The sequence below is a fragment of the Vidua macroura genome, chromosome 1, assembly GCF_024509145.1.
Source record: "Vidua macroura isolate BioBank_ID:100142 chromosome 1, ASM2450914v1, whole genome shotgun sequence".
Classification (NCBI taxonomy): Eukaryota; Metazoa; Chordata; class Aves; order Passeriformes; family Viduidae; genus Vidua; species Vidua macroura.
In genome coordinates this window covers 46086668-46105478 of record NC_071571.1, presented here as the reverse complement: position 1 = coordinate 46105478, position 18811 = coordinate 46086668, and the positions used below count along the sequence as shown (strand labels likewise).

General features: G+C 41.7%; 1 protein-coding gene across 1 annotated transcript; it reads right to left on the bottom strand.

The window, feature by feature from the left end:
* Positions 1-454: 454 nt before the first annotated feature.
* Positions 455-18407, bottom strand: FKBP9 (FKBP prolyl isomerase 9). The gene is made up of 10 exons (XM_053995009.1): positions 18121-18407; positions 14224-14369; positions 13425-13614; positions 12611-12756; positions 10767-10956; positions 8567-8712; positions 7223-7409; positions 5239-5384; positions 3448-3611; positions 455-2085 (listed from the first exon to the last, which is right to left on the bottom strand). The coding sequence occupies exons 1-10, from the start codon at positions 18378-18380 to the stop codon at positions 1903-1905; spliced, it is 1758 nt and encodes a 585-aa protein (XP_053850984.1). The 5' UTR covers positions 18381-18407; the 3' UTR covers positions 455-1902.
* Positions 18408-18811: the final 404 nt, after the last annotated feature.

Here is an 18811-nt window from a genome sequence, read left to right as displayed (position 1 = left end):
ATGAGAACAGAGTAAGGAGCTGTTTCCACATTGAATTCTGCTTCTGGCAGTACTCCAATCACAACTTGCTTCCCACTCCTTCTCTCAGCTTTGTCAGCACACAGAAGGGACTGCATCTGAAGCACAGCAAAAAGTGAGCAACCTGCTTCCAAGTAAAGCAAAAGGAAAAAACAATCTGCTGAGAGAGCTGCTTTCACAAGATGGAAAGGAGCCATTCTGGACCCAAACTTTTTAATGAAGTGCCTGTCCCTGATATCCACAACTTCTACATCTGGTATAAAATCATCCATTAATCATAGTTTAAAATATTTTTTTCTGAATATTAATAGCAGTATTGAACATATTCAAGGTAAGCCTGCTGTGTACAAGAGATGACAGCTGCAGGAAGGGTATTTGCTTCAACTCATGGTCCCAACCCACCAAAACTCCAGAAAAAGAAAAGAAACTTTAAAAGTAATAGTTGAACAACATTTTATTTAACAAAAAGGTCAGTTATCCAACATTTAATGGTATCAAACTCAAAAAAATATTTCACTGCACTTTTTGTAAGAACTGCATTAAAAATCAATACAAAATGTTCTCATCCAACTGAAATACCAATTTTTAGAAAGAGCATCTCAGGGAGCTTACATCCCACATGTACAGATCAAGGAAAGCGAGAAACTAGACACAAAGCTTATACTGGAAACACAACTCCCTGCCCACTCCTCCTTGACAGTGTCTCACTCTATGTGTTTGTGCTCTTTGCATGCTGTGTACTGAGGGGGATCCCACGGCCTTCCAGAAAATGGGTCTGTTTCGTGTATTTAGTACTGAGCAGCTCTGCTGCATTTGTCAAGTTAAGGGGCGACTGTCTCAAGTCACAGAATCTGAGCAGCACTCCCAGGGCTGACTTTGTGTTGAGGGCTGGGCCAGAATGTTAGCACACACAAACAGATGGGTGTTTCTTGATTCTATCATTGTCTGTCTGTTTGTTTGCCACTGCAGACTGCTCTGCTGCTTAAACTCTAAGTACTTACTCCTTAATCTATCAATTCCCAAAATAGGAAACAGAAGCCAAACACAAAATCAACTGTGCCCAGTATTTATGACAGCATTTGGACCCTGTTAATATTTAATGTCTAACAAAACTATAAATAAGGTTGCAACTAGAAAGGTTTTGGAATGACTGATGGGAACACTGGCCAGCAAGTGTCAAGGTTACTAATTCAGCACAGTACAGATGGTAGGAGACTTTTATTCCTTGAGGTAAAAACCCAACACATACACAGTATCAATTCTAGGTCTGTTTAATTTAAGTCACAGCTTATGTAAATTTTGCAATGGCACAGCCATGTTTCTGCAATTTGCAAATCAGATTTTCTGCTGGCAAAAATCCATGTCAGTTTGTTCATTTACTGGGAAGAGTGCTTATGCCTTCTGAAAGGAACTGGGATCAACAGCTGACAACTTTTACAGGTTATTGTCATGGAGAATATTTTGGTTCATTTTTCTACACAAATATTTCTGATACAGAAGGTTTTTTTAAACTCTTTTAAAAGCACTTGGTAGGTTTTCTCTCTACCATCCACTCAACTGACCGTGAATTGTTCAATGAGAACTTCGGATCTTTAGCATAAAAGCAGATACACCCACATACATGCATGTGGTTCACGGCACCACATACAGCAGGACACTCCTTACCTGTCTATACATCCCACCTTGAGGCACTTAACACTTTTTTCAGATATACCTAACAATTCCAACTGAAAATCTCTTCCTATTTTAACAGCCTACCCACACCCAGGCAGAGGCAGACAGAGGCTGAGGACTATCCTTCCAGAACCATGCTTGCCAAAACTCCTTCTGGTACACATGTTTGAACAGTAGGTCAGCTCAGGATTCTTGGTTTTTTTCTTATCTTTACAGTTCATCATGCTCCTCTTTGGCCTCCTGATCTTTCAACTTGAATTCTTCAGCGGTAACTTTACCATTTCCATCCCGGTCTTGATTGGTGAACATATTTTTAACAATCTTATCGAAATCAAAGCCAGGAGCTAATTTTCCTTTGCCAGTATCAACTTGAGTTTGGATGTACTCTGAAAACTAAGAAGGGGGAAAGGAGAAGAAAACAGCTCACAGTGAAAAGGACATTTGAAAATGAAGAGCATGCAGCATTTTATTACTTATTAAGTGTACACAGGACACTGTCACTACCCTATAAAGTTTACCACCCAAACTGGACTAATTAGAACAGACACCTGAGGTTAAATCACTCTTTGTGGAGCCCGGCAGGGATTTCCTCACTCAGTCCAGTGGGTTTTGGACCCATAACAAGAAAACTTATTTTTCATAATTTAGGAGGAAGACAGGCTGGACAGCTGGACATAGGAACAGCTCTATACAGAGGGAGGGCAGTAATTTTGCATGGCGATACATGAAGCTCACACTGTAAAACAGAAACCCACCTGCATCTTAGAGAGAGCAACATACAAGGATGATTGCTGATGTGGACAGCAACAGTCTCGCCCTACCTCTTTCTCTAAGCCAGTAAAAGCTTTTTTCTTCTCTGCAAGGACAGATGTGGAGGTAAACATAAGAGAGAAGATGGAGGTGGAAGGAAAACAAAGAGGTGGAAGAGAGTGCTGGGAAAAGGGAAAACAAAAATTTGATTTTACCACATTAGGCTTTTAAATCCTAAAAGGCATTTCATGCTGCTCCACAGGGCCACAGCCTGCCCTGTGAGCACTGCAGGCAGCACCACTCCAGGGAGAAAAGAAAGGACAAAGAAGAAGGAACAAAACAGAAGGATAGAGAAAGGTGACAAAGAAGACTTCAGAAGAGAATAAAAAATAGAATTTGAATTAAAATAAAAGGCAGAGAAACATCTTGCAGAGGTTTATGTTATCAGAGCTGGTGCGGCAAAAGCAAGCGGCTTTCAACTGGGGCACGCAATGACATTCTCACAATGCAGATTTTAAAAGCAAGCAAGTGGAAGAAGACTGCACAGCACACAATTCACATGTGTAGAGAGTGGCCACTGGCACTGCCAGGCTCCAGAAGAGATTAGACAGTTCCTGGATGCACTGCTGCAGGCTCAGCTTTGGCTCCAGAATTCACCACAAACTGCCAATAAACACTAAGACAGACACCACGAAGGCTGATGCAGCAAAGGACTGCTGGATACCAATTCTGCCTCTTACACTTATGTCCTAAGGATTTGTTGCTGACCAAGGAAACCACAACAGTAAATGATCTCAGGCAGTAAGGCCATTCTTACAGTCCTTTTTTCTTTAACTCTAAAGCCAAATAGCCATGTTTTAGCTGATACCCTGCCTTCCTGTTTCCTTGATGACAAACACTGTTCCAGAAGAAGAGAAGAAAATGAGGAAAGACTCCATTCTTCAACACTGACATTGATGGTGGTAGAAGAAAACCACAGCAGGTGTTTTCATTGTCTCAGCTTACCTCCTCCAAAAGAACCTCTCCATCATGATTCTGGTCTATTTCTTCAAAAAGGTTGGGAGAGACTTCCCCATTCCATACAAACATGTATCCTTCAGGCAAGCCGGACACCAATTCCAGCAGTTCGATGTCAAAAACCAATACAGCACTACCAGGCACTTCTCCTTCTGTCACAACAAATGGCAAAGAGGGGTATTTATCCTCACTTACACTGAAAGGGGGTATTTCCTTTCAATCCACAATTAAATTTATCATCCTGCTCCAAAAGGCACTTCTCTAGTGTGATCCCTAGCCCAACAAATCTTCCTAATCACTTCACCAAGGGTGATCATAAAAGGAACCTTTCATAATAAAACTTGAGGCACTGGAATAGATTACCCACAGAAGCGTGGATGCCCCATTCCTAGGAATGTTCAAGGCCAGGTTGGGATGGGGTCCTGAGCTACCTGTTCTAGTGGAAGGTGTCTTTGCCCACAGCAGGGGAGTTGGAACGAGCTGATCTTTAAGGTCCATTTCAATCCAAACTATTCTATAATTCCATGATTCAAACTGCATCCTTATTTTTACTTTAAAAACTAAACTTGTGGGAATAATCTATTTTCCTTTATCTCACCAATACACTGTGTATCAGCATACTTCTGTGAGACTCAACAGCTTGGGATATTACCTCAGGGAAACCATGGAAGGAGTTTAATTTAGTCTTGAAAAAGAAAAATGAAGCTCACCTCTAATCTGTTTGCAAGAGACTACAAACAAGCAGTTTCTTCAGATAGCTGGGCATAAACCAACACACTAACAAATTATGCAATGTTTCAGAACATGTATCAAATGTACCCTGAACAATGGCAAATACTTATGACAGGCGTTTTACACAGCAGACTGTTCATGAGGAAATTTCCAATTTATTACATATAGCTATGCAATTATACATAATGTATCATAGATAAAATCATGTATAAAACACTGCATATATATTAAAGTCCTAATTTTTCACAGAAGACATACAAGTGGAAATGCATTCTTATCTCTTAACTCAAATTAATTCTCCATTAAGCTCTGCACATGATGCCTGACAGTCTTTATAAACTACAAACTGTCCTGGAGCTATTCAAAGAACACAGCAACTTATGCAACTGTTTCATACACATCAGAATTTGTGTTCTTGGATCTCATATAGACTCCTTTCCTTCAAATCTTTTAACCAGCAAGACCAGAAACAACGTACCTGGACATAAAAGTTCTTGTCACTTCTGTATCATTCTTTTTATTACTGCTGTCCACGTCATTAGAAATTGATAAGCCTTAATGCCCTAAAGCTGCCTCAAAATGTATTTGTGTTGGAGTTTTAACAGCACCAATACACTGTTTCACATCTTACACTCAGTTTATGTATCTTCTGAATTTCCTAACATATTAGGGCTGACCAGTCCCCTACGGCTCTGTCTCCTGCGTAACACGCCACATGTCCAAACACAAGCGCCCAACTGCCTACCATGGAAAACAGTGTTTGCATCCCTCTGCAACACCAGACTGCCTGGAGCTTTCTGTTCTGACAAAGCAACATTACTGGAGGCACATGCTCCCTTTTGTACTGTGATGTCTTTCTATTGGCCACAGCAACAGCATGACTTGAAATGCAACACAGACACCATGTTCACTGGGGAACAGGGAGGAGGGGGAGTGTCTAAAATAATGACATGAAAAACCTCTAAAAATAACCCATTCATGCAGCTAATAAAACATGCATGACTGTGTTTCAGTCACTCTAGAGATGCTAAGTGGATGTGCACTCACCAACTCCATCTTCTCCATAACCAAGGTGAGGTGGGATAACAACTGTCCGTCGTTCCCCAACACACATGTCCTGAAGGCCCATGTCCATCCCCAACACCACCTGACCAGATCCCAGAACTATGTTGTAGGTCTTGCCAAGGCTATGTCTGGAAAGGAAGGGAAAAATGGGGAAAAAAAAAAAATCAACATAAAATAGAACATTTCTGTTGTTCAAAATTACCACAGAAGTAGCAGTTTCTAGTAGTACCCTGTCATTGTCAAAAATTAACTTAATACCCAGTGCTTTGTTCTACCAGTTACCTGAAGTTGTTCTCAACTTACCGCCAGCACCAAACAGACAAGTCTCTGCTGCTGACATGTCCTCTAGCACTAGAATTATAGGCTTCTTGGATGAAATCCAATTAAAATCATTAATCGTGCCAATTGCAACCCCAAGGTATTTTATCTTGAAATAAGGGTTTTTTCCTTTCACATATTTTTTAACTGTTGTAATTGGACTTTTCAGCAGATGTAAGAATTCCAGATATACATTCATCCTAGGACTACCAACTTCACAGAAGGATCTGAGTGCATTTTCATGGATCAGCCATCTCTTTAATGAAATCAGTCACTATAATGTAGTATTTATTAACACGAATAACTACTACTACTGCTATTTAACCGTATTAAATTTTGAATTATACCTTGCTGCCCATGGGTCAGTTCTAAAATTAGAAAATATCACCAGTTAAAAGCCCAAAAGTCAAATATATATTGTGATTCTAAAGGCGGAGTGTGTAGCATTAAGGCTCTTTATTCTATTGGTTGCCTTTCTTTGGTTACTTGGCTTGGCTGTGCCTCTGCAGGACATGCTTGTACAACAGAGTATTATTTGGAAAGAAAACAATTCAGTGGCTAAGAGGTCAGCCTTAAAATTAGGAGCACATGATTCACAATCTTTCATTCTCTAAAAACTGCTGTGAGTAAGCTGGTCTTGAGATCCCTTGGTTCCTGCTACAAAATGGCAATTGAGCATTCCTGACATATAAACTGTTTTGAATCCAAACACGTCACTTGTATACATCCTTGCTTACAGCATCACACCACGTGCTCTAAATCAAGGCAGCTTTTCAGCTCTGCAAGCTACTGTGTACAGTGTAAACTTATGAGCTACTTCCTGTGTTAATTATAACCTGGTTAAAAATAGCTCTTCCCAACTTCCTTTCCAAAAAATAAAATATCATTTGGATGACTTGCACTATTCAAAAGATTAAGGCAAAAAGAAAAGAAAGCTAACAGAAATACTCTTGCAGCTGTGTGCCAGGCTCACTTCAGTGCTACAGGAGACAGACTGGAGCAATCTTTTGCTTCCCTCATAAATCTGCTGCCAAGAGAGAGGAGGAAAAGGCATATTATCCTCACAGTTACAATCAAGCCCTCTGACAGTTTCTCCTTGCTGACACTTAAAAGCCACACTACAATACAGGAGCAGCAATGTGTGCTACAGACATGACAGGTGACCACTTACTATAAACCGCACTCAAGGTATCTTTAACAGGACCATAACAAGTAGCCCTACCAGGCCTCTCTCAGGAGCACTGAATCAGTACACAGCACAAATCCTACCCAAGAAACTAAATAAACCTGGACAGTTCATTAATGATGAGACCTGTGTAGTCCTGGCATGACTCAACCAGACACTTGAACTGGCCCATTTAAACAGAATGCCATGCAACAAGTTTCATCACTCCACACATACTGTTTACATTCTTCTCCAACACATTCCTACATCCTTTTTGTTCTTGGTTTTCTCATTATGCTATGACAGATTGTCTTTAAATTCTCCTCCTCCTATGCACCTTTGGCAGACAGCCATAAAGAGAAAAATACATTCTACATTAAAAAAAAAAAATCTTTATTCCCTGCTGGCTTGCTTTGCAGGGAGTTCATTCTGCCTGCACTGCTGCTGGGAGTATTTTCTTTACAAAGTCACTCAAATACCTACGTGGAGTCCAGCAAGGTTCCATCCAGGAGTGAAGCATTGTAGTGGTATTTCAGGTAATCTCCCTTCTTGCTCAGTATGGTGCAGTTGGAAGGTTTGTAGTGAACAGTAATGCTGACCGAATCTGAGGGGTTGTGGAAGTCCACCACGTGGATGTCAAAGACCAGCACTGCAGATCCTGGAATCTTTCCTAAATAGGAAGCAAATTAGACAAATAGAGAAAGAAATGGTACTGCACCCTGTAGGAATATGTATTCCTGCTGTGTCTGCTACTGAGTCATTTTGCTCTTCTCATTCAGAATTAAAGGATGAGACAGATGCAAGCTTCATCCAATGTAGGAAAGACAACCAGTGGGAAAGCACTAAGCATGCACTCAGTTTAATGGTGAAGGAAAAACTTTTGTTACCCTGAATTTTAAAATTATGCAGAAGTGAAGCAATAACTGTGTATTTCCTGCTACTAACCTAAATAACTCATTTGTGTTTCACGTATCAATTCAATATTGATCATCAAAATTCTTGAGAACTTCTCATGCTTCAAGAAACGTCATTTTATGTAAAAGTTTACAGTTCCTTAAAATATCCTAAAATTGGGCAACTTCTTCCCCCTCTTCTCAGGATTACGTGCATTACTAGGATTAACACGACACATCCTGGCCTAGGATTGGGGTTTGTCAGTAAAGGAGTCTAATTCCAAATCAGCAGCACAGAACTTGCATTCCCAGAAGAAAGGCTTTTTTTCTAAATCACTTATCCAACTAACATCCCAGGAGGCACTTTTTGAAACACCAGCCACAACGCTGTGATCACCTGGCAGGGTTATCATATTCAGCCTCTCCCAGCAATCATTACATAGCAATGAGTTTTCCCAAAGAAATGTTAATTGTATGTTACATGTACATGGTTACTTCACTGTTACATGCATCCACCATTTACAGAGGTGGCTTAGAAGTCCACAGAACCTGTGGCTGTGGAAGGAATGGGGAAGAAACCTTTGCATAATGAACTCCTTCAGGACAGAGAGTTTAAGACACACAGGAAGGAAGATCTCACATTGAAGAGCTCCTGGCATCCAAGTACCAGTCTGCCTGAAACACCAATTACCCAAATGAGTTCAGGCTACCAGTTACATGTGAGATTGTTCTGTATTCTATTGTCCTACCTATTTTGCTAATCAAAGTAATCCTGCAAATTCTGGATGCGGTCTTGTCAGTTTGATGTTCACAAAATAATTAATTATGAATTAATTCATAAACCTTTCAAATGCCAGAAAATTGAAATTACACGCAGATTAACTAAATAATAAAGGTTTAACTATGGAAGACTTGAATGCAAAGGTGAGCTCACCTCTCCCTTCTTCTCCATATCCAAGATGAGGGGGGATTATTATTCTTCTTTTTTCACCAGTGCATACACCTAGCAAACCTTCATCCATTCCAGCGATCACATAACCTTTCCCAACATAGGTGTCATATGTACGGTTTCGGGAATAACTAGGGAAAATATTTGCATTTCAGCAACGTCAGGTGTACTCAAGAAAACATGGACTCTTGCAATAGCTCTGCAACACAATTCTTAAACCAGTTAAGGTCAAACACACAGTCATTAACCAGCAACAGGGAGGCACAAAGGAACTATATTCCATGAATCCAGGCCACCAGGTTTCATCAGTCAGTGACACACGGGTCACTGATTACTCAGCAGTGAGACCCTGGCTAATGAACAGCCAGCAGATTTGCAAATTCATTTCTACTGTATCTAGAAAGAAAAATCACACTTATTTATGTATTTTAAATTAAACAGAAATCAGGTTTTGATAAGTAACTGAAAAAAAATTTGTTTACTCTTTTAAAATTTCCTCTGCCCTGACACTACTTTAATAAGCACTTATCAACTAGCTATGGTTGATAAGTGCTTCATTTTCATGAGACACCCTGCAGATTACCTCATTTTGCAACCACAGCTATGTAGTTCAACTACTAGAAGGAGCAGGTGGGATAAATAGGTTCTCCTGGGATGCTCAACATTAAAATGAGTCATAACAACAAAACCATATCAACACTTAAACCAACCACTTAACACACAGGTTGAAGGACCTGCTTCAACACCTCATGATAGAATAAAACAAGGCTACAACAACAAATGATGTTTCTTACATGGGCATGACTATCTTCTGCCTTTCTTCAAGGCATGTTACACAAAGGCACGGCCCAAGAAGGAGAAGGCAGAAAGGTTTTAATTCATCTTTACAAGGTACCTCTAGGAAAGAACTAAACCAGTACAAGACCAGACCCTGATGTAATTCCAAGGTTTTTCCAACTGTTCTAAGCCCAGACAGCCTTGCTGAGCTGCCCAGGGAAGTTCTGCAGCTGAACATTTCAGAGTAAAAAGGCAAAGGAAAATATTATTAGAGCTATTAACCCCAGCCATTCACAGAGCTTTTGGCATGTTCCCTGTACTAGTGAGAAACTTTGTCCTGAATACCTCCAGGGTTTTCAATCCCTACTGTTAGCTGCACTATTTCTTCATTTATGAATTCTGCAGGTCAGGATACCATGATTTAGTCAACAAGCTCTCTAACAACTCTCAGCACTTCAGAATGATGTAGAGGGCACTGCCTACAAAGCATTTAGTACTATTTCTTGACTGCAACCCTCATATAAATACTACAGATTTTTTCAAAAATTGATTAGTTACTACGGAAGATACTGACATGCCAAAAAAGAGAAATAGGTACATTGTGGATAAGCTTTGAGTTCTTAACTTATAAGCTTTCACAAATTGTAAATCAAGGCCTACAGAGATGGCTGCTGCAGTACTGCTAAACATTTTTCTCTGAGCTTATTTTGTAAAACATTTTACATTGGCTCATTCTCACCTCCTTTTAGCTACTTCTGCCAGCTGTTCTGAGAGCTAGAGTGGGATAGTAAAGAACTGTTCCACTAAAAGCAACCAAAGTCATAGAAATCTGCAAGGGTATTATTCATATGGTTCTGTACAGGAAGCTCATGTTCCCACAGAGCTTTGAATTCACTGTCACAGAAATCCCTCCTCCTTTATCACAGAAAATCCCTCTTTATTGAATTCTGCAATTCCATAATTCAGCATTGAAAGCCATCAGCTTTCAAAATGCAAACAGTTTCCAAGTATAAATATGATTAACCTCACACTAGCCACTAGCACGCTGACTCACAATTCTCAGGACATAAAATGGAATCATATTTATTTTCTCTCTCTTCAGTGGTATTACCTATTTGGCAGATAAACCCTATGGGGCAAAGAGTCTTCAGGCTTGTGTACTTAAAGCACTTGGCTTCACTGGGTGGGCCACTACCCCTAGATGGCGTCTGTGACAATGACATGGTACAAAACAGCTCTTTTCCTTCCCATATGGAAAAGTTTTCTGTGAGTCTTTAAAAAAGACTCCAAGTCCACTCAAAATTTTCAAAAAGGAAGGAAAAGCAAAGAATTGTGTTTGAGCATATTATGGACACAACACAAGAGTCAAACTGGAAATGAAGTCTGTTGAGTCTAATGTTTTGGTTACCTGGAATCAAATAATGTGCCATCCAAAAGTGTGCCATTGTAATGGTATCGGAGAAAGTCTCCTGTCTGGCTTCTCCGCTCACAAGATTCAGGCACGAGCTGGTTCTCAATAGCAATACCATCCTTGGGGTTATGTAGATCCAGCAAAACCACATCAAAGACAAGGGAAGCTTGGCCAGGGATCTCCTTACCTACAAAAGTGTTAGAGCAGAAAATTGGTAAGAAACAGCAGGTGTTCTAGCAGAAGCTTAAACATGTTTGTTGAAGAAAAGTAATGTACTGCCAAATATCAAGCACCTCCCCTCCCAAAATAAATTAGAATCATAGATTATTTGAGTTGGAAGGGACTCACAATTATCACTCCAAGTCCCGGTCCTGCACAGAGCACCCCAAGAGTCACACCATGGGCCTGAGAGCATTGTCCAAACACTTCTTGAATTCTGACAGGCTCAGTACTGTGACCACTTCCCTGAGGAGCCTGTTCCAGTGCCCAGCCACTCTCTGAGTGAGGAACCTCTTCCTAATATCCAATCTAAATCTCCTCTGACACAACTTCAGAGGTCCTGTCACTTGTCACTAGAGAAGAGATCAGTACCTACCCCTCCTCCTCCCCTTATGGGGAAACTGCAGAGTGCAGTGAGGTCTCCCCGCAGTCTTCTCCATGCTGAACAGACCAAGTGACCTCAGCTGCTTTTTGCACAGCTTCCCCTCAAGCCCCTTCACCATCATCACTGCCCTCCTTTGGACTCCCTCCAGTAGCTTAATGTCTTTCTTATATTTTAGTACCCCAAACTGCCCCCAGCCCTCGAGGAGAGGCCACCCCAGTGCAGTGCAGAGCAGGACAATTCCTTCCCTTGCCTGCCTGGTGATGCTGTGCCTGAATTCCCCCGGGTTGGTCCTCCTGGCTGCCAGGGCACTGCTGACTCATGTTGAACTTGCCATCCACCAGAAGCCCCAGGTGCCTTCCCATGGTGCTGCTCTCCAGCCTCCTCATTCCCCAGTGTGGGCACACAACCAGGGTTGCCCCATCCCGGGTGCAGAATCGAGTTTGTTTAATTTCATACAGCTGGTGATTGCCCAGTTCTCTAATTTATCCAGGTCTGTCTGCAAATTTGCTTCTAGTCAGTCATTTTTTGGTTTAGGGTTTTTTTTTTCATCTGAATTCTCCAACTGAATAATTTCCTTCTATTCCCACAGTGATGGTACTGCCTCACTGAAAACAAAGGCCCCTTCAGCCTCACAGTTACTGGTAATGAAGCCACAGAAGGGGTATGAAACCTCATACACCACAGACACATCCTTAAACACCAGAGCAAAGAATATAAGGAAAAGTCACAAACTATAATTCAACATGCAGATGTCTATGTATAATCCGCAGGCTGCACAGTCTCACAAGACAATCTATTTTGTAGTTATCACTAGAGCATTTGTTAAAAAAAAAAAACAAAACAAAAAAAAAAAACAAAAAAAAAAAACAAAAAAAAAAAAACAAAAAAAAAAAAAAAAAAAACCTTGGAATTAAAAATACATTTAACATATTTTTTCTTAAAAATTTTCTGCTTTCTGTGGCAGTCTGGAAGGATTATATAGTCACTTGTCTTCAAGTTTGTGGTGCCACTAGACATTAATCACAGATTCTATTCCCTGACTGAAATAAAATTTCTGTATATAAATACTACAGTTGTATCAACAGTATGTCTGTTAAGCAGTGACTTTCTGAACAGGGTAATAATGCTGCCCATAAATATAAATACAGAAAGTTTGTTTTAAAACATGCATGACCTGGGATTGAAAATAGAAAAAAAAAAAAAAACAAAGAGGAACAACTAAAGGAATAACTTTTACCATCTCCATCTTCTCCATATGCCAGGAAAGGTGGTATTGTGATAATTCGCTTCTCCCCTACACACATTCCCAGGAGACCCTGGTCCATACCAGGAATCAGCCATCCAATTCCCACATAGGTATCATAAGTTCGCATCCGATTATGGCTAAACATAAGAAAGAAAAAAAAGCACAACCAAATGTCAGACTGGTACAGGAAAGAACAATATTAACCTTTAAATCCACATACTCTGCACACTGTAGCTCACAACTTGCTAGTCCAGACGTATCAGTCCTTCATTTGCCAAGGGCTGCCTGGGAAGTTTTCCAGAGTGCTTAGCTATGTCAGGAACCTCAGAGAGGCTTTGGAAAGTGGCTCTCAGGCAGCTGTTACTAAAGCATCATTTTCCACTGGGCTCTAATGAAGCACATATGCTGTACACTTAAAATATCAGTAAGAAAGTGTTAGTGGCTCACTTTCATTGCAAACGCTGTTAAGTTTACAAAACTTGTATCTAATCTGAAAGCTATACTGGTTATAAAGACTTTTAACTGACTGCAATAAATAGTTAATATAAATACAGGGAACGAAATTTAAAATTTAAAAAAGCATCTGGATTGGTAATGCCCACGAAGAAATAATGCACAGTTTCATTGATTTGAGTCAGTACTGCTATCCTGTAATCCCTGAAAAAATTACTAACACACATCCAATGCCAGATGTAATTCCTGTGTTTCTGGGCAATTAGCAGTAATCGTTACACAGGTAAAAGGGGAGCAAATGATGGTGAGATACCTATTAAACTACACAAAGACACACAACCCAGCTGCATACCTTGAATCAAATAGGGTCCCATCTAAGAATGTTCCATTGTAATGGTACCGTACAAAGTCAGACACCTGGACTGTCCGAGGACACTTCTCAGGTGTGAAGTAAGTCTGAACCTGCACTTCATCCTCTGAGTTCCACAGATCTATCAGGAGCACATCGAAATGGAGCACAGCATTGGGGGGTATCACACCAGCTGCAAAAGCAAAACACCACACACAGTTTTCTTTCCCTTTTTATACAAGGTACCAGCGAAAAAGAACCAGTCCATGCATACCCTAAAACTGCATAACGCACACCTTATTTCCTGTTGTGCTTACAACTTCTTGGCCCCTTGCCATTGCTGCAGCTATTTAAGTGGGGGGGGGCAGGAATCCAGCAAGATGAATTCTTAATACATCTGTCCATCAGGCAAACTATCTTGAGTTAGCATTTATTGCCTCTCTGAAGCTGTAGAACAAAAATACTTTTGGAACTGACAAGACCTTGTGCAGCACTGCCACGCCAAACCACAATTTTAGTTTTATTAAGTATTTAACAGGGAGGTAGATATAAATAAATAGTTAACTTTCACAGCAAAAGTGAAGGACCTGAAGGTCTTCTATGGCGAATTGCTCTTCCTTCAGCATGCAAAGGGAGTCTGGAGAGGTTCCTTAGGCTATAGGCTTAACAAACATGTCTGAGGAGCAGGGGATAACCTCTGTTATTCACTACTTGCAGTTCCTACCCTCCTCTTCTGTTGCTCCATTTCCTATCTGCTGTGTTGAATCCCCTACACAAGCAGCTGGCCTGGTGCTGTACTTACGGACACCTTCACTTCCATAGGCAAGCTTAGGGGGAATTTTCACAAACCGGCGCTCGTTCACACACATGCCCACCAGAGCTTGGTCCATCCCAGCAATAAGCTGACCTTTGCCCACAAACACGTTGAATGTGGATCCCCTGTCATAGCTGAAGGGGGAAAACCAGGCAAAAATGTTAGTGGTTCATTTACACCCCCGTGCACTGTTGGTTTTTTTTTTTTGAAAAAGGGAGAGAGTTAACTGCACTTTGTCTCCCTCTTGCCCCGTTAGCATAACTTTATCACAATACAGCTCCTAAAGGAAGGGGCAAATCCAAGGTGTTCCTGAGACTTCAACACAGTTCCCCTTCTGTTCACTGCTCATCACCTATCTGAAACACATTCTAGCAGGGTGCAATGTGTACTACAGGCACATGAAGGCCAGAACTACATACAGCTGACACACTAACATTAAAAGCAGCACTGGAAAATTAAAGAAGAAAAGGAAAAATTAAACACTGTTATGAGATATGAAAGGATAACTGTTCCCACAGTAGGATCTCGGCATATTGATTTCAGTCAGCAACATCACAAAAATATTATATAAGACCTAAAACTTTACAATGTAAGACATCACACTTCCAGTATGTGTGAGAGAAGGGGAAAGGGAAAAGATGCCTTTTAAGTAGCAGCTGTGAGGTTTGCCAACAGGTTGTTTATTTTCTCCTCCTCTTTCACAGCGCTCATTCAAAGCACAGAGACATGTTTTAAATGGCAGGCTTGCCAGACCAAGAATCAAGAAACAAAGTATTCTCCTCTGTGATAATACATGAATATTCAAAAGGTAAAAGAAATTATGCTTAAATGACTCCATTTTCCAGAGAGGATTGGGAACAGCAGTGTTACCACAGCAGAACACTATATTACATGGTTCATTCGGCCACCTAAAATCTGCGCAATGACCCCACTTTGATGTGCCTGAATTACTGCTATTGAACTTTATGAAGCAATATATAATAAACACATGTCAAGAAGCATCTCAAAAGCTTCATGCCTATTTTTAAACTTTTAACACTTCCATTTTCCCAAATCTCTTTTGTAATTTCAAGGACTTTTTTTTTTTACATTTAGATATGGATAGATAGATAGATAGATAGATAGATAGATAGATAGATAGATAGATGGATGTCAGACCCGGGGGGAGAAAAAAAAAAAAAAAAGGCTTGTGCCTTTTGCATGCTAAAATTCTGGAAAGCAGCCAGTAGCTAGACATCCCTAGGGAAATTATGTCAAACTTTCCTTCCAAGACTGTACACTTCCACAAGATACTGAGCCTCCTAACAGTCCCATAGCTTTCAATCTCTCAAATATTTTACTGAGTGAACTCTCTGTTTGCTCCATCTTTTTTTTTTTTTCTTCTGACAAACATTTCTCTTAAACTAGACAACCCTCTATTACTGAGCATTTCACATTTCACATTCCCACTCCCAGGAAAGGATGGAAAATATTTAAATTAGGCCCTGACAAATTCTATTAAACACGCAAAACCATAATTTAGATGTTAAGACTAGTTATATTACTGCTAGTTAATATAATAGGTTCTAAGAAACCCTCCAAAATGGTATTTTGTAGTAATTGACAAAGCTTGGCAATACATCTGGGATGAACTTAGAACAGAAGAGCTTTCTTTTTAGTAAAATAAATGTACAATTAAGAGAACATTGATGCAAAGCAGAGAACTGAACAAAGCACTGATCAGACCATGCAGCTTTGCAGGACTGACTTTGTGGATTCCTTAAAACTAAGCAAAATTTGTCTCTATTAGTGGAATTGACCAAATTAATAGTAGATGACTAGGCAATTAAATTCATACTTTTAAATGCAAATCATTTTATGGCCATTGAAATATGAAATGCAAATGCTGATAAAAAAATTAACTAATGACAATAAAATGCTAATTTACATGACACAGTCATGATTACTAAGACTTTGTCAGCAGCCTGATAACATGAGAAGCAGTATTGCTACCTGTCTTTGGAAATACAAAAAATTAATTTTAAAACTCAAGAATATTTTCAAGAGCTGAAGAAGGGACAAAGCAAAACTACCCTTAGCTCAACATCTAGAGTATCTTCTAGACTCATTTCATAGTAGTGTTCAATTAAACTGATGCTGCTAAGCATGCTCATGAACTTCAAAAAAAAAAAAAGGGAAGCAAACAAACTAAAAACAGATAAGAAAATGGGCTTATTTTTATATAAATTGACTAAATAACTTATAGGCAGGGAACACCAAAGATTTTAGAACAAACACTCCAAAATATTTCTTCCATCAACCTACAGGAGACAAAATCCTCCTATTTTTCCATGTCTTAACATGAATAAACACTGCCATCAGTCTTAAAAAAGATCATAGTGAATAACAAAAGTATACACCAATACGAGCTGCCATCTAGAAAAAAATCCCAAGCTGAACAAACCTGATATTTTGTACCCTTTTGAAATTAAGGCAGCCACAAAAATATTCAAGTTGGACTAGACTATCGCCATTACTACTTATTTACCAATATTTAGAGGATCCAAAGAGATAAATGCTGTACAGTTCTGCACAATCTGTTCCTGCCCCAAGTAATTCAGAAAGAAATGACAAGGAACTTGGAACTAAAATGAGAGCCAGCACCTGGGCAGCCCCTCCAGGTGCCCTGCCTCAATGCACAATCAGCAATCAGAAACACACTTCTGAACACGTGGCCACTTTTCCCACTGTCACATATTTAAAAAATAAGCAGTGAGGATGCTGCCTTTGTGTGTCTTCACACCCACAGCTAAGACTTATGTTCCAAGCCCATCGGTTGCCAATGGATTCCCTGTCTGCGCTGTGCCTTTTCACTGAAACTGCACCAACACCAGATGAAGTGCCAGCTATCACATCCCACATTTTAGTCAAAGTGCTGGTCGTATGGCACTAGTGGCATACTAACTACAGACAGCTCCAGAGGGAGAACTGAGCTTTGAAGGACAGTTATTTCCCTAAGGCTGTAGATTTTCGTTAAAGCACAAGGGAGATTACCAGGATTACTGAAAATACATTTTGCTTCATCTTTCTAAATAATACTTTGATCAGTGGCAATGAATGAAGTAAGAAAAAACAAATAAGCTGGCAGCAGCAGCATCCTTCACAATCTCCTGATCCCACTATTTAGGCTTCCTGATCCCAAAATAACAGCAGGAAAGCAGCCAGGCACTTCACTGTACATAGGTTACATTTATTCAAGGATAAAGTATTCAAAATATTCTGTGTAAGTACAGCCTGATAATTCCTATATTTCCGGCAAGGATAATGATTCAGAACCAATCGTATTCAAGTAGTTTTGAGCCTGGAGAAGACATTGGAAATGTACAGAATGAAATGAGCAGGAAACCACTTCTGTGAGAGACTGTGATACCATATACACTCCGGCTAAGACTGGCTGAATAACCTTATGGTCTTCACTCTTGGAGCAGAAAACTCCCTTGGAGAAGCAGCTGAAAGAACGTGGTAAGGATCCATAATGGCAAGCAAACTACCGCGGACTGGACCCAGCCACTACATGGTCTTGCTCCATGTCCCCAGGCATCACACCCCAGCTCTCTGCCCTTCATATTTCTAAGGCTTCTTCCCATGGTGATCTGTATGTCCCGCATGTACGACATTGCTCATCCTGCCACTGACCGATTCCAACTGGTCAATCCAAAAGCGCTCACGGGGCACTGGTAAAAGCAGGGGAACCTGAACTGAACCTCTATCGAGCCGCACAATCTCTGCACATCCACAAAAAAAACCGCCCTCGTGGGGAACAGCACCTCTCGCTCCCCTCCTCTCCCTCTCACAGTGCCCAACCAAACCCCGCGGGGCTGCACCCGCGGCGGGCTTGTGCCAGACCTGGAATCGAAGCGGGTGCCGTCGGGGAAGGCGCCCAGGTAGTGGTAGCGCACGAAGTCTCCGGGGCGCACGGCCCGCGGGCAGCTCTCGGGCACGAAGCGCCGCTCGACGCCGAGCTCGGTGCCGTCCGGAGGGATTTCGGCGGCGGGCACCGGCGGCGCCTGGCAGGCCGCCCAGCTCTCCAGCAGCGCCGGCAGCAGCAGCAGCAGCAGCGACCCGCAGCCCGGGCCCCGCCGCCGCACGGCCGCCGGCCCCGCCATGGAGCGCAGCGAGCGGGGCAGCCGCAGGGCGCGCTCGGCGGGGAGGGGAAGAAGGGAGGGAATGGAGGGAAGAAAAAGAGGGAAGGGAGAGAAGCCGCCCGCCCCGGCCCGCCCGTTCCTCCTCCTCCTCCCACCGCCGCAAACTTGCAAACGTGGATGAAGCGCTCCCACCCGGGACGGGGGAGGAGCAGCCCCAGCGCCGGCTCCCCCCGCCCGCCGCGGGGCTGCGCAGTTCAGAGCGGAGCGGTGGCACCGCCGCCCTCGTCCCGCCGCCCCGCTCCCTCCCCGGGCCGGAGGTGCGACGTGGCGCTGCCCTCGGCCGCCCTCCTGGCGCTCCTCTGCTCCTGAAGGTAGCACGGGAGACGGGCGGACCCCGAGAGTCGTAAACACGCAGACACAGCCCGGCCATTCCCCGCAGATTTCTCGCAGTT